This window comes from Python bivittatus, unplaced genomic scaffold (assembly GCF_059951505.1).
Source record: "Python bivittatus isolate LINGU-HERP-01145 unplaced genomic scaffold, Pbiv_v1 ctg000850_np1212, whole genome shotgun sequence".
Classification (NCBI taxonomy): domain Eukaryota; kingdom Metazoa; phylum Chordata; class Lepidosauria; order Squamata; family Pythonidae; genus Python; species Python bivittatus.
In genome coordinates this window covers 1,374,589-1,395,928 of record NW_028277112.1, presented here as the reverse complement: position 1 = coordinate 1,395,928, position 21,340 = coordinate 1,374,589, and the positions used below count along the sequence as shown (strand labels likewise).

At 35.9% G+C, this 21,340-nt stretch overlaps 2 protein-coding genes across 10 annotated transcripts in view; both read right to left on the bottom strand.

Moving 5' to 3' along the window:
* TRAPPC13 (trafficking protein particle complex subunit 13) overlaps positions 1-21,128 on the bottom strand; it is a 47,394-nt gene extending 26,266 nt beyond the window's left edge. For 5 of the 9 annotated variants that reach the window (XM_088130408.1, XM_088130407.1, XM_088130410.1 and 2 more), the window contains exons 1-8: positions 20,989-21,128; positions 12,528-12,596; positions 10,040-10,139; positions 7,855-7,939; positions 6,385-6,512; positions 6,219-6,291; positions 4,642-4,686; positions 2,500-2,517 (exon numbers count right to left, since the gene is read on the bottom strand). In XM_088130408.1, coding sequence (XP_087986534.1) covers positions 2,500-2,517; positions 4,642-4,686; positions 6,219-6,291; positions 6,385-6,512; positions 7,855-7,939; positions 10,040-10,139; positions 12,528-12,596; positions 20,989-21,034 — 564 coding nt within the window. In that variant the 5' untranslated portion in view covers positions 21,035-21,128. Of the gene's footprint in view, positions 1-2,499; positions 2,518-4,641; positions 4,687-6,218; positions 6,292-6,384; positions 6,513-7,854; positions 7,940-10,039; positions 10,140-12,527; positions 12,597-17,112; positions 17,251-20,988 lie in introns of those variants that run through there. The other 4 variants (XM_088130409.1, XM_007441871.4, XM_007441872.4 and 1 more) reach the window with 2 other exon arrangements.
* SHLD3 (shieldin complex subunit 3) lies at positions 17,438-21,121 on the bottom strand. The gene is made up of 2 exons (XM_088130414.1): positions 20,989-21,121; positions 17,438-18,304 (listed from the first exon to the last, which is right to left on the bottom strand). Exon 2 carries the CDS (start codon positions 18,181-18,183, stop codon positions 17,440-17,442), a length of 744 nt encoding a protein of 247 aa, XP_087986540.1. The 5' UTR covers positions 18,184-18,304; positions 20,989-21,121; the 3' UTR covers positions 17,438-17,439.
* Positions 21,129-21,340: the final 212 nt, after the last annotated feature.

Here is a 21,340-nt window from a genome sequence, read left to right as displayed (position 1 = left end):
ATGATTTCTCTTAGCAGCAAAATAATACTTTATGTTTTCATTCTAAGAGCTTAGTCCTGCAAAGCAGAACAAAGAAGCTAGCTTTTTCAAGCTGAAACCAAAACCTGCTGATGATTAAACAGATGCTAGCATGGTAGAGATGAAAACAGCTACTTGGTCAAGTCTCCTAATGCATACCCTGCTCTCCAAAACACATGCAAGAGAAGTTCCACCAGCAAATGGGAACTACTGTTTTCTATGGCTAAGCAAATCCTTAAAAAAAAAAAGTCCTTTGAAATCTGCAGGAACACCCCTCACACGGCTGCTTCATAAGATGCTCCTGGTTGTGTCTGCATATATGTAAAAAGACTACATTGCTTTAATGATTCAAAAAGAAGAGGTTCATATGCACTCCTGTGCATTGCAAAACGTCTCTTTCAAAGGATTTGTACAGTCCTAATGTATAAAAAGTTAATTAGAATAGCATGTTGAGAAGTTATAGCAAACTGCACAGTAAATTCTAGCCTATTATATCCCAGGGTATTGACATGATATCAACAAAAAAGAAGAATAGGCTCAGTTTGGATTTTAATACTAAATCCCAGTTTATCAAAACAATTGCAGAGCATTCTGGGACTGTGAGCTCCTTCCTTTCAGGTACACCTTGAAATTGTTCAGAGCTCTTGCTCCCATTTTAGATCAGCACACAATCCCTGTGTTTTCTGAGTCCTGCAATACTTAAAATTACGAGAATCAATCTAGTTTCACACCCTTATTTATAGCTTGCTTCCATTATCCAGAGTTAAGATTAGTAAGGATTTGTGTGGCATACTAAAATGTGGCCAATTTAACATTTCTGTCCTCTTCATAACCAGACTGGAAGAACTCAAGGAATTGGGGAGCCTTCAAGAGGTCACTGAAGGTACTAAAAATGTAGAGCCATGTTTGAATGCAGCCTTTGTCAAGCAAAACACCAGTGACAAAATTCAGTTATCTTGCTTCTTAAAGCAACTGAGCTTCATTGCTCCCACATTTTTCAGTACCTGAGATTTAAAACTTTGTACTATTTTGCAAGAATATCCCATAAATCCATTGCTAATTTCTGGGCTTTCCATATTTCCCTCTAGTACATTTAAAAAAGAATCCATTAACAAAAAATTAGCAATAGCTAAGTTGAGGGAAGAAAGCAAAATCAAGTAATATAATGAAAAAGCAAGGTAGAATACAATGAAGCAAGGATTGATTAATTTCAATAGTAACTTCATAGAGCAAAATGTTTTGTAGCAAATTTGGTAGATCCCACCACACACATTAAAATTTGAAATGAAATCACACTGCAGTAATGTTATGGTAAACATTGCCACATGCATTCAGCAGTTGGAAAGCAGAGTAAGCATGTAAAGAAAAATGTGATATATCTTAGGCTCTCTCCTCCCATCCAGTGTCTTCACAAAACAGTAGGTAACAGAAACCTAACCATGATGTAATATGAAACAAGCCTATATGCAGGGCTGTATGTACTTCACACTACTCAAAAAACAAAACGAGCACACCTGTTCACTCAGGCCATCCAAATATTGCAAACTGTGAGTTATATACATAAAGGAAATTTAAAGACTTGGCTGGGTTCAAAGAACTGCAAGAGGAAGGAAAGTGGTGGCTAACAGATTTCTGTAAAAAAAACACCTTGTGCTTGACACTAAGAAATATGTTCCATAGTAGTTTTCAGGCTTCAATTTGTCCAAAACATTTTGTAACTGGGAGAGGGGGAAAACACCTTTAGTGAAGGGGGGGAAAAAAAAGAGCAAGCATTCTAACGTCTTTTTGTGAGCTGAAGTGTCCTAGTTAATGTTTTCCATCCAAACCTTTTAACTTCACATACTTTCTTTATAATTTTGCATAATTCATTCTTGCTTTGTTAGTCATGAGCGAGGACCATGAACAATGTAAGGCCAGTATAATATCAAATAGCAAAAATCTTATTCAGATTCCTGTTTGGCTTCAGAATTTTTTCAGGTAGATTCTGCACATTTTCCAGTGCTATATTTAAAAATTATGAAGGCATGCATTTTCTAGAATGTGAATTTATTTCTAGTTAACAATTGTGTGTGTTTCCATGTTACGCAAACAGCCTTGTGTATATAATCTTGTAGTTACCCAGTGTACCTTGAGAATATCATGTGCTGCTCTGTGTTCATGCAGAAAAAAGGAAATAATTTGTTTTTGAGAGCATGTTATTGAAATATTTGATCAGCACTAGAGAAAACTACTGAATGTTGTTAAACAATGGATACCAAGGAAAGAGCTAATGCATTTGGAGAGCAGTTTTGTTCTCCTCACCTTCACCCTGTCCCCAACATTCTTTTAAATTCCAGAACAAAAAAAGGACAAATATTTATGGGTCAGTACAACAAACATTGCTTTTTCATTATATTTAAACAAAATAATGTTAGTAACAGGCAGAAAGACAAACAGAAGACAAGCATACATACATATTTATAAATAATAAATAAAAATTACCACAGAACTGAGGTCACTCTAATGGGAAAATAAAAAGAAAAACATTAGAGAATTTAGGGTTAAATGTTAAAGAAAAGAGGAGGATAACCACGTTTCAAATAAAATGCATCTTTTTGCATTTTTTTGTATATTTTAAACAAGACAGCATTAGTAAGAGAAAAATGTACACTGCCGTAAAATGAAAAGGATCACTAATAAGACATTTGATTTCTAAATAAGACTTGTGCCAGCAAATGGTATAACAAAGGAAGAAATTATGTGGAATGGTAAAGACAGTAATTGTACAATGAACACACTGGGAAACTAGTACATGCTCAGAGAAGGGGTTCTACATGGAAAATATTTGGGTTTCTTTTCCTTTAGAGTTCAGTCTTGCACATGCTCTCTCTGCGTGGAAGGTTCCAATAAGGGAAACCTAATCTGTTTAGAGGTGACCTCCCTCTTTAATGCACACAACAAAGTGCAAAGTTATAGGAAGCACTGCTGGAAAAAGATAATTGAAAAATGCACCTTCCACTCAATTACATACATTCAAACATGAAGTTGGCTTCAATATCCCAACCTACTTTAGGTTTTGTTTTTCTATATGTGGCTGTTATTTAGCCTTCTATTCACTGAGCAAATATCATTGCTTAGGAAGATCAAAGTAACAGGCTGATGCCAGAAGAGCATGGCTGTCCATTTTGTGTCTCCTGTCAGAGTTTTTTTTAATTTAATTTGGCAGGTGTAGCTTTCCTAGCAAGGAGAGGCAGCAAGTGCTATGGAGTAGGGAGGAGTAGAGAAAACTACAGAAAAATTATTTCTTGTCTGCCAAGACCAGTCTTCTCCAGGTAATAATTCTTAATACATGTCCACCTTTGAGGACAAAAGTTGACAAGTCTACTTCAAAATATATTTTTAATATTTTTCCCTATATAACACTAGAATCAAAATGTCAATTACAAATGGCTAGATTGAAAGAGTAGGGGAGAACAAATTTTTACTCACCTGCTTTGCTCAGTCAAAAATAAGGATACACACGCACACCCCCACTCAAACACACATTCCATTGTCACAGCACCTAGTGGGTGGCTATTTTATATAACCAACGTACAGAAAATTATTGTCAGGATCAACATTTTCTTTTTGGCACTTTGCACATCCTTCGTGCTTGCAACATCATGCCAAGGTCCCCGGAGGCTCCAATATGCCACAGACACCTTTGATGCCCCTCAGGTTCTATGCTGTACTTGATTATTTTGATTCTTTCAATTAAAATTAAATTATTTATATTCTTTGGTATAAAAAATGAATAGGAAGCTAGCATACTTCACAGCAAAGTGCCAGCCTCAAAGCTAATTTGTTACTTACAGGAAAGCTTCTGGATCTGTATATACACAGAAGCATCCTTAAAATGGGGCTAAAATCCAGTGTTGAAAAAGGCAGAAAAAACCTAAGGTGGTAAAGAGTATCTGTGGAGGTGTCAGGCTGTACCCCATAGACAAATGGAATCATTTATCCAAGTTCACAAGAATTCAAGAACTTTAGATACATAATATTTATAGAAGAAAAGTTAGCAAGCCTTAATAAAAGAATTCCAGCACAACATTTAAACCCTTTGCATTTCCTTCTCTATGGATGCTGAGGAACAACTTCGGCAAAATTGATATTTTATCACTGGGCTTGTCCACCACACTAGACATTTTGTGGGAGTGACATGATGTGCTCTCAAAATTCAAAATGTGCTCACTGGGTCAAAAATGGCTGGGGACATCTGACACAGTAGGTTAAACAAACTAAGTTGTAAGTATATTTAAATGAAACTGTTCTTTTAATTACTTTTAAAACAATCCTTTCACTTTTCTTTTTGTTTGATTTTCTTCTCAGTTTTGATTTTCTATTTGGTATTTTCTTAATCCATAAAAAGAACCATATTCAAAACATCTTTATTATCCTTATGATAGGAAGAAGATACTTAAGTAAAGGCAGAACCTGGATAAAAAGACACAGTAATAAAAAAATAGCTGGGTTTATTAGCTTATCTCAAGCGGGAGATAGACACACAGAAAAATCCTGACACCTGGCTAAAAACCACACTTTCCATTCCTAAAAGAAATTTCTTTACATTACTGTACATTAAAGGCACCAATATTTTGCACTTACCTCAGCATTGTAGAATTTAGTTTTCACATCTAGTGGTTTAAGGACCTGTAGAAAAAAATAATAAACACTAACAGAACATTTACTAGATTCTTTCACTGGTATTAATTTTACTGGCTTTTGTTTTTCTAAGCCCAACTGTATATCTGAGTCAAACAGGAGATGCTGTTGAAGCTGTCTCCTGAAACCTGGAGGCTGTGAGAGTCTGGATGGGGAGGAACAGTTTCAGACACAATTTTAGCAAGACAGAGTGAGTTTGAAAGCCATTTGGGGCCAATGAATTTCCACTTTTCATTTTGGAAAGGGTTATGCTCCCGCATGCTGAAATGGTATGCAGTCTGGAAGTCTTCCTGGACTAATAGCTGCTTGTCAAAGAGCAAAATTCGCACAATTACATCTTGTGTACCAATTGCAACTTTTCCTGGATCAGAAGATCCTCCTCACAGCCATTCATGCCTTGGTCATCTTATGATTAGAGTATTATTACATCTTGTACCTGGGGACACCCTTCAAAACCATTTGGAAGTTACAGCCAGTCCAGAATGCAGTGGCTCAAATAGTTACAGCTTCTACATTATCTTCCCATGTGATACCTCTATCGCAAGAGTTGCACTAGTTACCAGCTGACTTCTGGGTGCAATTCAAGGTGCTGATTGTCTCCTTTAAAGCCCTATATGGCTCAGGACTGTCTTCTCTCATTAGTATCTGCTCTCCCAATAAGATCTGGGAGGGAGAGCTCCCTCCATGTCCCTATGCTTAAGGAGGGTTCCATTATGAACCAATGGGGGAGGGCTTTTTCTGTTAGTGCCCCCTTCCTTGACATTCCAAAGAGCTCAAGCTATCCCCAACTCTGTTACAATTTCAAAAAGCTATGAAGATTTATACAAAGATCCAAGCATTTTTTATCCATAGGGTTCTATGAGACTTGTTTCAAGTAAGTCCAGTCTTAATCTTAGCTGGGCTTAGTTGAAACAAGTGCCAACATGGATAGAGGTTTTCAATCTTCTTCAGAAAACATTATATTATTTCTGTAGAGTCAATCTAGAAAATGTTATCAAGTCTCAATGGATGGTAGCACTTTCCAGTCTTAAATGAGTTGGCTCTTTAATATAAGAGAAAAGAACATAACTGTATGCAATTTAGCTTTAGTTTTAATTAAATGTAATCTAATTTTGTTCTGTTATGTCTTCACTTACTTTTTTTATTAGTGATCAAAGAATGTAGCATTTAGTCTGAAAAAAGTAGCACATGAATATGAGGTTTGCACAGTGAATACCACAGTGATGAAAATTACTTAGCATCGCACTAGCACAAAGATGGATCTTTGTTCCATCTCTGCATCCTCCTCTGGATCCCCCTCTGGATCTTCCATCTCATGTACATCAAACACTATTCAGACTGATACAAACTAGTACAGACAAGCCTAATATTAAATGCAACCTGAACATTTGCCCCTCCCAGACTTACCCTAGAAACATTCAATACAATGTTGAGCATTGAGCATGTATAGGAAAGAGACTGGGGAATGCAGAGATACTATTGACAATTACTGTCAACACCACAGCTTGTATTTTCAATACCTGGAACTTGAAGAACTTTCTGAAGTACATCTTTTCACCAGTCTGTGTGGTATAGCTTACTGCACATACCAAACTGAAAGACACAAATAGTTCAATGGATTTTAACTATTTGGGGTAGGGATAACAGATGCATATTTATATAAGAAAATAATAAATATCTTCTCACATGTGTGTCCCTATTTCCTTTACTTCATGATGGATTACATCGTCAATGCAACAATCTTGCTTGAGTTCTGCCACTGCAGCACTAGAGGCTGAAAGGTTTAAACGTTGTGAACTTGTCTGTAGGTCAGCCTTGGAATTAGGAACAAAAGCAAAACAAAAAACAAAAAAACAGCACCCATTAAATAAAAGAGTAAATAAATTTTGGAAGACATCCATAGAAATAAATAGTGTATCCAAGTTGTAGGTTGGCTCAGAGAACAAAAGATAACACTTGAGTTCCATAAGACAATTCTCATCTTCACATTTTACAGATGGAATAAGACATACTCAACAGTATTTGACCAAAGTCATCAGATAAGTATGACTCATCTATATTATGAAACCTGACTTTTCCTGGCCTAATGCTTCAAAGAAGAAACTGGCATTTTTGGTAGCCAAGAGCTGCACTTAATCTCTGCAACTGGATGGTCTGTTGCCCATCACCTGTTGGCAGGGCTGGGCTTCTGCGGTAGTTTGGTGGCATTTTTTGTTTTTAATTGTGGTATGTCTATTTTAGAGCTTACACCACAGATTTCATGCATTTCCCACGGCTTTGAAAATGGCAGGAAATTATGTTGTTAAGTTTTCAGCATTCAGTGTTAGAGAGGATTCTGAGAGCTGCAAAAAGAAGACACGTGGGACACAGATGATCCCTGAGTTGTAGTTTGCCTAGCCTGTCTTAATGGCAAAACTGACATATATCTGCTATGTAGTTCTTATTAATTCTGGCTAACACACTTAGGTCAGCCATAGTTAAGTCAGATCCAATGTGATATAGGGATTAAGGTGCTGGAATGGCACCAAGGAGACCAGACACAAGTCCACTCTCAGCCACAGAAATTCTCTAAGTGACTTTGGGCAAGTTAGTCTCTCTCTCTCTCTCTCTCTCTCTCTCCCTCCCTCCCTCCCTCTCTCCTATTTCATAGGCCTGCTGTTTTGTGGAAAAATGGGTGGAAGAAGTGGTAAGTGCTGCCTTGAACTCATGAAGGAAAGGTGGGCCATAAATTTAAATAATATGTACATTTAAAAGGCAGATATTTACTAAGTAGAAAATTCTCATTCAAAATAGAGACAAATTCCAACAATAACTGAATTTGATGATTAAGGTTACTGAACTCTTAGCATTTTACCTAGCAATTTACACATAATTAAAATCTTGCACAGAGTGTACTGGGAAGATCTGCTACAAAAGCATTACTGGGGCCAATAAGTCCCTGTCATGTTTTATTGCACAAAGGTGCTTGCAATGGATTACACTTAAAAAAAAAAAAAAGTACAAAACAAAGGTATTTTCCAGTTTTTCCTTAAAAACATCCTGTAAACAGAAGAAGCTGCCTTTACAATTTCTCACATTTGTGGACTAAAATAAACTTATACATTACAAATAAAAGAATTTTAACATATTAGAGCTACTGTACAAAATGAAACATACCTTTACCAAAATGTCTTTTACAACTTGCTGACTGTCATTATGAACACTAATGTAGCTGGAAAACGTTTCTCCTAAGAATATATTTCTGTTCAAACAGAGGAAGGAGGGGAAGACAGTAAAGATTTTTTTCTCTATCTCTCTGATTCATCTTTATGTTCAGTTGGTAGATAGTCCACCCCTGAAAGATTTCCACAGTTTCTGTAATACATCTCCCAGCTCAGTGACCTCCAGATATGTTGGTAAGCAACCCCCAGAATTCCCAAATAATGTGTTTGACTAGAATTCTGAGACTTGTAGTCCAAAAACCTGAAGAATAGCAAGCTGAGGAAGGCTATGCTAATGCAGATAGTACTGATTAAACTGTTTAAAATCTGTAATGAATTATGAACCTGTGCTCTAGATGGCATATAGTAGTATGCAACGGCAGTATGTTGTATGCCAAAACTAACTGAAGATAAATCAAGAAAAAGCAGAGTTAATAAAAGCAGAAGCATGGGATGTATGTATAAGAAAGTAGCATAGATGTTAAGAAAAATTAAACACACATGGAAAATAAAGCCACTAATCACTCTCTTGCCCATGCACACCAGTTGCTAGGAAACAATATAAGGAAAAACCTATTTATATCATATCCATCATACCATATGATATAAATAGTCTTTGAACTTCCAAGCTGCATCTGGTTGACCACCGTGGGAAACAGGACGCAGAATCTTTGGTCTGATCCAACAGCAGTCTTAGTTTGACTAATGCTTCCAAATGTAAAATGTTGGAATATCGCAGGAGTCTCACTGCACTATAAAGATACTATTTTTTTCTAGATATATTTTTCTTCACTAGTTTAATTTAATGAGAAGATAAAAATCTTTCTGGTTTGATTCTATAACTGTTTATTCAAAGAATTAACAGCTTTTTCTCCAAGCACAACAGATTCAAGGTGAAAACTCTAAATGAATTACTTCTTAACTGTAAGCTTTACTACTGCAAAGAATTTTAGTGGAGTAGCCAATTATGTACTCTTCTGCAGCAATGTAACAAAGAAAAAGTGGAATCTTAAAAGTCTAACAATTTATTATTGCAGAAGAGTTCAAGGATCATATTCCATCTTATCAGATACACAGAATATTATATGTACACACAGCTGTGTTGTGGGGATTGAGGGAAAAGAAACTTACAGGTAGTCCTTGGGTTACAACCACTCGTTTAGAGACCATTCACAGTTAAGACAGTGCTGAACGAGGGGCACTTACAACCGGTCCTCAAGAGTTCTGGCCATTGCAGTGTCCCTGCAGTCACATGATCATGATTCGGGCACTCATGATTATGATGTTGCAGTGAGCCGTGGTCATATGATTGTGATTTCTGACATTCGCTGCTGGCTTCCCACAAGCAAAGTCAACAAGGAAGCCAGAAGGAAGTCGCTCCTACTCCCACTGCTTTTTTGCCTGCCCACACTCTGTAGCACCTGCCTGCAGCACCCCTTGCTCCCCATGGCACCCACCCGCATTCCATAGTGCCTGCCCGCAGCACCCCCTGCCCCCAGCAGCACCTGTCTGCACTCCAGAATGCCTGCCCATGGTACCCCCCACCTTCCTGCAGCACCTGTGCACCCTCCACCGCCCTGCTTGCCTGGGACTCCCACCTCTTCCTTCTTAATGACCCACTCGGTCCCTGGGTTACAACAGCAACCATGACCACCAGGATTGCCATCTCTAAGTGATGCTGTCATGGGATGTCACGCTTTACAACTGTATCACTTAGTAATGGAAATTCCAATCCCAATTGCCATCGTAACTTGAGGACTACCTGTATGAAGAGAATTAGATGTTTCTCACTCTTTTTTTCTTTTCTCTTCTTGCTTATTATTATTGTTGTTGATTCACACTGAGCATATTTATTTTGGATAAAGATAATCAACTCAAGAAAAGAGAAAGAGATAGAGAAGAGGAGGGAGGGGAAGGGGAGGTGGAGGGGAAACAGAGAATTATTTTTTATATGAATCAGAAATAAAGCAGACATTCTTGCACTTAATAGTTAGCAACACATGTAGTCTTTCTATAGTCTAGGAGAAGTACTGTTTGAATTCGTTTTTGTGATTTCTCCTCTCAAAAATGCAACCAAGTATGTGGTCAGAGATCATAAAATAATTAATTCAATAAATCTAAACATCTGTACAAATTCTTACCCAAAATTCTGAGGCAATGTCAACATTTCTCCAAGCATTAATGTTTCTGCTCCCTTTACAGTAGAAGGATCATCTTTCATTAAATGATTAAATAGATCTCCTGAAGAATACAGAATTATATCTCAGGTCAGCTTTATTTACAATGCAAATTAATTAAAGATTTTTTATATATATTTATACCAACAGAAGAAAATATATGTAGCTCAGCATTGAATTGTGGAATCCTTGGTGCTCTCTGAGCTTGGTTGTTTGCTTGCAGACATTTTATTACCCAACTAGGTAACATCATCAGTGTGAGTAAGTATGTGTTGAAGCTATGAAACACACAAGATATGAAAAGGATAACACTACCATACATCAAAAACATCTCAGAAACAACCAATAGACTATTACAACCTTATGGCATTACCGTAGCACACAAACCAATTAAAACCCTCCAAAATATCTTAAGTAATCCAAAAGACCCAATAGCCCAAGAAGAAAAAACAGGAGTCATCTACAGCATACAGTGTGAGGACTGTAACAGCCACTATGTAGGACAGACAGGAAGAAGATTAGCAGAGTACATCCATGAACATCATTAGCAGTCAGATGACATGATGAAAACTCTTTTATCTTATAACACGTGGACAGATTCAGCCACAGTTTTAACTGGGAAACTGAGCAACCTAAACCAAGCCAAATCCAAACATGCTACGGAATTCTTGGAAGCTTGGCATTCAGACAAATCAGTCATCAACAGACACATAGAAATAAACCATATTTACATACTATTCAAAAGAGACAAAAACTAAGAATGAAACAAAAAGACCAGAACACATCTCCAGCAGCCAACACCTAGATAAACTGGGATTAACACCAGGCAAACAATCAAGCAGAAAACAATGCCCTAATCAAGGGTAACTACCAAGGAGAAAACTACACCCCCACCAAAACTGCTACTGTTTATAAACAGGGAGAAAACCCCACACTCACTTGCACTGATGATGTTATCTAGTTGGGTAATGAAACATCTGCAAGCAAACAACCAAGCTCGGAAAGAACTAAGGACTCCATATATATTTACATACACACCCAGAGTATTAATTACGGAAGCCAACATTTAATTTAAACAAAAAGAGCCAACAGTGGGGTTATTTCATATTTAATAGATGAAAAAGCTACCTTTGTTGTTATTTATTTATTACAGATATTTATATACCACCCAACTCAAAACTGAACCTTAGTGTTAAACTTATTTCTTAAAAATATTTGTAGTTTCTTATTGGCAACAAAGCAAAACAGGATAATTTACTCTGGGGAATGAATATTACTTGCTGTGCCTATCATTCCCTGCCCACCCCCCACCCATCTTGTCTGTAGTGGCAGGAGTGACAAGACGACAACATATTCTAGCAAAGCCTGAGAAAGCCAAGATCCTGCCTCAAAAGCCTAATAACTTCTGATTGCCTTACAACCATCTGTGGCGGGCCTATTAGTATCTCATTAAAAATTATTCCCTGTGTCTTCTTACTACACATTTTCCCCCTCTATTGTTTTCTTCCCTTTTCTCTCTTTTTCAATTGTGTTATATCTTTTTAGACATTAAGCCAAACAGGGATATCTGAAAAATGGGGCATAAGCACTTTAAATAAATATATGATCTAGACAGAAAGGGAGTCAGCAATTTTTTCTTGCTTTGAGCATCTTCATGCATTCTCACACAATGACACAAGGGCCAAACAATGACTCTACATGCAATTGTCAAAATTGAATGAAATCTTGCACATCACTGACAATATTCAAATGGGATTCTATAAAGTATCAGCATTCACAAGCAAGTATCTGTAATGGTATGTGAGAAAGACCTTGAGAGATGGGGCGAAGAGATGCTGTCTAGCGAATGGTCAGGTAAGACAGGGCATAGCCCATAGCTGCGTAATGGGCAAAAAAAGAGGCTCAGAATGGAGCCTCCCTAACTTCTCAGGCTGAAAAGGAGACAGTGGGAGATTTGTACTTTCAGACTGCAAGACTTATTTCCACTTCCTCAAGTGGACCAGACAGGAAACTCAACTAGATGAACGAATTCTACTTCATTGTAAGGCTACATTAACAGAATCTTGCAAATCTGAAAGTATAAATCCCCCGCTGTCTCCTTTACAGCCTAAGATGGCAGGAGATTTGTAACATTACAGTACATTACCACTGCATACCATTACACTATCCTAGAACCTATCAATGAGGGGTTGCCAGCTCTTGAGAGAGAACATGACTCATATAACCAAATTACTAGTTACAATCTCTAAACTTTAAGTTAAATATCTTATTTGTTATTGATTTTTTTCAACAACATTTCATATATCCTCCTTTCAATTAAAATTTGAGCACTTCAGATACTTACTGCTTTGAAAAAAAATAAGCCAAACCACATTTCCAGAATTTAAGAAGGTAGCATATGAATCAAAATAATTAACAGTTTTTAACTACTTTTAAAGATAATTTTATTTACCTGGCAAATCTCTTTCTTCACAAGTCACTGGAATATTGGTGAATAATGTAGGCTTGGTCAATCTCATTACTGTGAATTTAGAAAGCAAATTTAGTTTAATATAGTATATAAGTATTATAGAAATCTTAACTCTTAACTTCAAAAAATAGGAGACTGATAAGTCATTACTCTGCTCTCGGCATTTTATAGAGTAGGGCTGGGTTAGATAAGTATGTGTACTACCTTCTGCAAACTGAAGAGAAATGGATACTGTGTTTATCTAATATGGGCCATTTCTCACCCTCCGAAGTAATTTCTAAAACCAACTAAATAGAAGGATTATAAACAAGATCAATAATATACATGGGAAAAAAGCATATATAGAAAACAGTATGTGGCTATAGAAAATATCATGTTGCCCATTTTTTCATATAAAAATCTATTTGAAATTACTCCATCTTTCAGAATAGTATTCACAGCCAGTCAGTAATGAATGAAAATATTAACATAAATATAAAAGGAAGCATTAAAAATTGAGAGAACAAATTTGTTTTCACTGTTAATACCATTCTATCAATTAGCACACCAGGGTTCCATTTCCCAATTACCAGACTAGGCAAAAATAAGCAGAGCAAGATCTCTGTCCAAGATCCTCAATTTCATATAAGTTAATATAGGAGCAGACACCCTTCAGATACCACAGTTCAGGGCATGGGCTCTGTGATAATTCACATACTTCTATGTTCCCAGATTACAATAATGTAAATAGGGAAAATGGGGTGTAACTGAAGCCCTAAGAAAGCCTAATATTTCTCAGCTTTCTTTGCTGAAGTTGGTGATAAGTAACACCCAGTTATCATGAGCTGGTTGTGCGTCATGATTGTATTAATATATGCATCTGCTTATGTTGTCTTCCAATGCCTGTCATCACAATGAGACTTGGAAGATTTTATTTTTACGTAAATGCTATCTCTTGGAAATAAAAAAAATATATTGATGTTTTAAGGCATTCTTAACAGAGATAATCAAAGGAACAACAATAAACATTTCTATAATCAAATGTTAGATCAAAATACAGAAAGTATAACATTTTAACAGGTTTCAGTTTCTACTTAATATTGGTACCAACTTCAAGAAGAAGGAAGAAAATTGAATCCTGTACAAGAATCTAGAAATGCAGCAGCTATTCACTCATGTAACTGACTAAGAAAACATAAGACAAACCATGCATATGCCAAGTTTTTTTTTTAATCCAATAATGCTAAATCAGTGCTCCAAATTAATGGTGCAGAAGTTCTTCCTTTGTAGTTTAACTTGGGGCAAACATTTCCAGCAGCTCCTGGCACTTTTGTCAATGTCTCTAAACTGTGAAGAAGATAATTAAGTCCTGTTCTTAACTGTAGGGATGGATAATATAACAATTATATTCACAATCCAGTTCAGCCACTTGTTTGGAATATCTTTTGCAGAGGCACTTTGACTCAAAGAAATGTTGATCCCATGGAAATTGCTTTTCTCATTCAAGGCAGATACTGGAGCACTGTCAATAATTTAGTCATTCAAATGTACAGGCATAGAGCAAAATCTGACAAATTGTAGAAAAATCTACAAATATTTTTATTCCCAAATCACTATTACTTCAGCTGATAGCCTTTTCTGCCAAAAGAGAATGCAAGACATTGAATGACCAAGCAGGAAGAACTCATTATAAACAACAAAGTAATTATGCTAGGCAGATGAACTTAGATCCAATGGTTCAACTGCTTTTTACACACGTTTTCATTTCACATACTCTTTGTAACTGTTTTTATAAAGCCAGTTTAGTTTAATTGAACAAGACTTATGTATTTTACAACTGTTAAAGGTATGAACTGCAGTCTTACTAAAAATATTTGTTACTTCTGAGTTTTGTAACAGAAGTCCCAACAAGTAAGGATCTCAATCACACACTTTTGTGGAACATTTCCAAGGTCAGAATTTCTCCAAAACTGATTTGGGTCTGAATATGTAAATATAAATTCCACTGATGGCTGCATATTCCATAGACTAGAAAAGCAGGTTCCCTCCAAACTACTCCAGTTTCATTCCAACAAAACAAAACTATCTTCTTGGCTATGCTCCAAGCTCAGTAAATATCTATAAATACCAAGTTCGGGGTAGGTAGTTCAATACCACATTAACATCTTTAAACCTTATTCTTCTTTACAAAATCATATTGATGAAAGTTGGGATATTTGAGCTACTGTAAAAGAAGCCCAAATCATAGATGACAAAGTCTCCTCAAATGCATCTCTAGTATAAAAAAGTAGATGTCCAAATATCTAAGGTGTCTAATAAACATGACAAAGAATATTTTGTTGAATTAATCTCATCTGACATTCTTTAAGACACAGGACAATTACTTATTAAAAATAAGCAATTCCCACTCTTTATTCTAAAATCCTTGCAAATTACCATTACCCAGCTTATATTATCTTACTTTTCAACCATCAATAAAAATAAGCTGTAGATTTAGAATTTTCTAAAAAAACTTTTCAATAAACCTAATAATCTGAAAGTTACAGTGGATGCTAGTGCATCTAATGCAAACTGAGTGGTCAAAAGACATATTAATTTAATAAACTTCCATTCAGCAGATTTAAGCAGCCCAAATTCTTCTTGCAGTGCATTAAATGTCTTGAAATACTTATTAAAAATATGCTACAGTAGTTTAAAATACCCTGCATAGATAACCATGACACAGAGCAGTTAAAATGTTTCAAATATTTAGGAGTTGTATAGTATTTCAAGCCTCTTCTAGGAAAGCTACATGTGTCAGTCATGCCTGTTCTGTGGTCTAAAAAAGTGTCTTAGCAATTTGAAGATTTCACTGGATACAGTACAGAGAGGAAATTACATTCTAGCTGCAGTTATATTATTTGTAGCAAAAACCATCAGACAATTACTATATAGAGCACAACTAGTTTTTTTATTCTAACTGTGGCCCCTTGTAACAGTACTATCAGTCTTTTTAAGATCTCTAAATATGTCCCTAATGCGAGTCTGAGATTAGAAGTTCAAGTGAATCAAATCCAAATTTGCTAGTTATTTTATTTGCTCAGATAAGCCTTAACTTGACTCATACTGGGCTGTTCTCATTAATAACACCAGACAGTTATAGATCAAAATAGTAAAAGAACAAACTTCTGTCCTACAGACTCTCACCTGAGCGTCTATTATCAGTTCCCAATGATAAAAAAGCAAAATGTAATCCAACAGTGGACTTGGGATACAGTCACTGAATGACCTAAGCCAAATTTCTAACATCTATTGAGCTGTCAAAGAAACCCAGGCATGCTTTCATGCAGCCTGTTATATTCTCACATATCCGAAGTATTGATGGACATTTTCTTGAGCTCACCTTATTGTTCTACTCTCAACACTTTTAGAGGGTAGATGCCATAACATCGCAGCTCCCTAGAGAGTCCACCCATGCAATTCAGGTAAGACTGAGACCTGTCCATGTTGTTTTATGTTGAGATTTTTTTTAATTCTGACTCTTGGTAAAGGCTTTTATTAAGGTTACACAAAATACCCAAAGGAATTTTACATTCAGTATCTATTAGCATACAGAGACTCCAAAATTATATACTAGGTTGCAACATTTTGTTTTACAGCTACAGAGACTCATTGCACTCTTATGCAGGATTATGTGAATCAGTTAGGTGAATTTTGACTTAACCTTTTAAAACCTGACTTATAATTCTATTACAATCATTTTATTTATTAATTTGTGTTATATACCATGTTTTAGCTTGTATTCTAAATTGCAATAAAGTATTCATTCAAACATAAATATAAACATTGTATATTTTATAAAAAAAGATTAACAGATGCTTGGGCCAAGGAAAAGGGAAAATTATGTTAAATGAATTCTTTTTAAAACTTAAAACATAAATAAAAATGTCAAAACTTTCCAACAATCATTAGGGCTGAAAATGAACATTCCAGGAAGTTCAAAGCAGGCCTCACAGCATACATCTCTGTCCTCCATCACTTTACTGCCACCTCCCATTGTCTAAGGCAACTGTCTCACTCACTCTAATAGTAATAATAATCCAATCCTAGGATCAAATGTATTCCAAACAGAAATGCTGAAAAAATCAGAAATATTGGTACAAATAGCCTTTGTATTTATTAATACTGATACACAAATAATTTAATGATGTAATAGATTCTAAACATAATGTTTTACATGTAGAATAATTCTTCCAAAAGCTATCTTCTGAAATAATTGTACATCTTTAGAAAACTTACAGTACAATCCATTTTGGAGAAATCAATTCATTTGCAAATAAATTTCACCCCCCATATGGACTGAATAATTAAGGGTTTGACCATATGGACTGAATCCATATAAAAAAATAATCCTTTAATCAAAGAGTAAATTCAGAGATGATGTGAGGAAATACTGTAAGAAGGATTTCTAGCACTCAAACAACACATTGGTAGTTTTAGTCCTACAGAATTAGAAACATGTAACACAGATAGTCTGATATTTGTCTATTATCACTTATAAGAAAGCATTATTTACCAAATGTAGTATTAAACTGGTTCATACCAGTACCTGCTTTGTGATTACTTCTGCTTGACTCCCCCTGCCATCAGGCACAGCTAATAAATCCACAAACTCTATATGTAGTTTATTTAGCATTATATTTAAATAGAAATTTCTTCTTGTTGCTTGTTCAAAAATTCAGGATCTTCATAGCAGAACAGGATAAAGAAATCCCTTTGGGTCTAATACTCAACTAACCATGCACAAAGGCTACCCACGTTCTTTAGCTCTTTGTTGGGAAGAATGGTTTAGCGTGATTGGAAAATATACACTAGTACATATGCTCATTCTTGTTTATCAAATCCCAAGTGGGCTACTGCTTGCTTTAGCTAAAAATTATAAACTATGTATAATCCCATACTTGTGAACAAGCAGATTCATCTTTCCCTTAATGTTTAATTTTTTTCGAAGGTTGTTTGCAACATATTCACAGTATAATATATCACAAAAAATCAAAATCTGGCCTTCGTGCCTCTGGATTGTAGCATTACAAGATGGCAGTTCATTGTGTTTGATCATGCCATTGAGGTTTATCCAAATGTCTTCCAAAACTTGATTATTACATATGGATGATTCTATTATCCACCATGCTCTGTAGAATACATGTAGCTTTAATTTTTTTAAAGTGCTCTGCAATTCTAGAGATAAAGGAAGAATGCTGTCTTTAAGTTTAGAGTTGGGTAGAGAAACACTCCAAGTTCTCCTCAGCTTGTACCTGCCATCTGCTGATTGCTTTCCCAAATTGCTCAGATCAGTTTCTCCGTGGTCGGTGTGTAAAGTCTGTCCAGCTTTTGTATTAGGTTGAAATTCCTTAAGCCCTTCTGTACAGTCATAACCTAAGGAGTAGCTGCACATAGTTTCTGAAGTGGCAATATACTGTTTTACTTGTTCTACTTCTCTAACAGAAATAACTGGAGGGATTTTTTTAGGTTTAACAGGCAATTTACATAAATTATTTGGAAACCAGGGTATGAAGACTGGCAGCTGCCGCCTAGGAAATTTCTTCAGGACTTCTTCTGAAAGTTTTTGCAATGCTGCAGGGTCTTTTTCCCACGCTCGGTAGTGTAGAACTATTTCCATCCTTGTACAATAGGAATCTGTGTCTTATTTTAAAAATTTTCTGGACAGGAGCTTCTCAACAAACAAGATGTTATTGCTTAAAAGAATCTTATCCCGTGTGCTGTGCAGCTCAGAACAGGACCTAGAGCAGAAGTAATAAGACACTCTAGCAACTTTGCCATCAAATTCACTGAGATTTTGTTAGAAAATGTACTAATTTAATTTACCATATGTATACACCATTGAAAAAATAGCTCCAATGGTATAGGAGACACTCAGTTTTATTAACAACTTCTTCCCAGTTTTGTTATTGTCACTCAAACCACGGTACAAGAGTTTTTATGATACAAATAGAAATGAGTGAAACAAGTGAGATGGAACCATAGCATCAACTTTTGTTCTTAACGTTCAGATATTTCCTAGATGACCAAAACAATACAGTAGCTAGGCTTATACATCATGTTAATCCAGATTGAAATTTGCTTCATATGTTATGTGAAAGTAAGCTTCATGTCTTATATTTTCCCCATACATGTCCTCTCTATGCCACCCTTCTCCCAACCTGGGAGAACTCCCAGATTTTCTGTTTATGCTGGCTTTGAATTCTGGGAGTTGTAGTTCCATCTGAAAAACATCAGGCTAAGGAAGGCTGCTTTAATCTATTAGTAGTGTCACACTAAAAAAATACAACCCATTTGCACCATCTTTCAAATGATTCAGTACAAATTATCTCAGCTTTTGAACAGACGTGTTTTAGAGACAACAATTCTGAAAAAGTTATTCTAGCCTTAAACCCAATGTCACAAAAGCTGATGGCATTCCATAAAAATTAATTTGAAAATAAGCATTTAAAATGGACATTTAAAGAAATTTATGTTTCCATAAATTGTCTCCACAAACTTACTATATTAACTCACTAAAACTATTACTGTTGTATCAAGTATGCTGATAATCAAAAAAGCAGCAGAAACATTTTTCAAAACCTGCTTTTGCATTTACTTTCATGCATATAAAATGTGTATGAAAAGAATACACTTGGAACTTTCTACTCTCTAATATTCAACAATTATCTATAATATTATAGTGTTCCCTCAGGCACTGATAAACAGAACTCTGGTCTACCATGCAGGATTATTGGTTTTGATTAAACCATTTACTGTGTTTTAAAAAGGTAAAATTGTCATGTGAGTTGCACTCAGCACCTAATGGCTTCATGGACACATGGCCTTTTTCCAATAAGTTTTTTCAATATCTTGACCTAACCTATAGACTTGGGATTTCCTGGTGATCTTCAATTAAAAAACTAATTAGGTCTGACCCTGCTTATCTTTTTAGATCACCCTAAGTCAGCTGAATGCTGCCACTTAGCTAAGTTTTAAATAAGTAAATAAATAAATAATTTTTTGCAATATATGAAATACAGTCTTCTTCAAATTATATGAGTTATATAAAATTGAAGAAATTTGAATTTTTTATAATTAAAACTTAAACATATATATATTCTTATATATGCATTCAATTTTTATTTACAGCTCTTGCATACAGTATTGATTTTCCTTTGATTCAGTCCTCCAACTGAAGTTTAATCAGTTATGTATCACTTTCTCCTCCTTAGCTCCTTCCTCCAATTTGCAATTTTCCATTTCTTCATTTGCACAGAAGTACCTGCATAGCCTGAATAAGGAACTAATTTTTCCATACTTGTACTCCACAAAATAAACTTTTTGTCACCCCAAATTATATTGTTCTCCCATCAGGAAACTGCCTTCTGAGTAGGACACTCTGCAGGATGTAAATACTTTGAAGAAAAAAGTATTTGCCTAATTATTAACACAATTTTTGCATTAATACAGCTTAGTTGTATTACAATAATAGTAATAATATTAATATCAAGTATCAAACAATTGCCTTCTGCGGTAGGACTTCATTTTCTGACCGAAGCTTTGTACCGGGCTAGAATAATATTTATTTTTATTTTATATTTCAAATTTGGACACCACCACCAAATATTAATATGTATTATTTTAATGCTAACATAAATAATTATGCACTTCAAAACCACAAAAGCAATTTTTCTTCAAGAGTAGTAACCTGAGGAAATATCCATAAGTTAACATATTTTTTAAATTATTTTATTGTAAACCGCCCAGTCTCACTTCCTCATGAGATGGGTGGTGTCCAAATTTGAAATATAAAATAAAAATAAATATTATTCTAGCCCGGTACAAAGCTTCGGTCAGAAAACGAAGTCCTACCGCAGAAGGCAATTGTTTGATACTTGCCTTACAGAACAGAGTTATCAAGTTCCTTAGGGCTGCTTATCCAAAGTCCCTAATTAGATCATTTCTTTACAGTATTGGGGGAACCAACCAAGGTGATACAAACTAGCTGGCTTTATTTTCATAAACTAGCCGTACTATAACTGCTTTTTATAAGACTTGCTCCTGTGAGAACAAGAGCCAGGAACCAACTTCTGCCTCGTTTGTAGAATATCCACAGCCACATAGGAGGCGTGATTCTTCTCACTAATCAAATCGGAGGGAGGGGATGAAATAGGTTTCATGAACTGCAGCCCCACACACCTCCCAATTTTTACCTAATCATCCTTCCTACCACCACCAGCCCCAAACAAGGTCTCGTAAAAAGTGCGAAGAAGCGCGTTACTTCTGTCCCTGCCCCACAAGAGGAAACCCGATCTCGTATTTGTAGGATGCCGTTTTCCTATTAAGCTTAGGCCTTTCTCCTTAGCTAGATGAAGATCAGGGAACGAGAAACACCAGGCGAGGCAAGCAGCTTAATGGTAGTAAGGTGGCGAAGGCTTAGTACCTTTCAAGGCCAAGAGATGCTCCTGCTTGGTCTGGGTCACATCCATTGCCTCAGCCCCCCACCTGGGTCTTCCCTTTCTTCAGTCAAGATCAGAAACAGGCTCCAGGCGTATCATTTCCTACCCACTCTAAAAAAAGAAAAATTCCGTCTGCTTCTGGCCCGCTATTTTCTGTCAGCAGCGCTTTCCCGAGGACAGGTCACTGCCGTAATTTCTTCCGAAACTACAATTCCCAACACGTCTTGAGATATGTTGTGCGGTTCGGCTTCCGTAGGCTCGAGGAATTTTTGTTATTACTACGAGAACAACGCGAATTGTCAGTATGCTGCATTCTGGTAGTTGTAGTCCTGGTGA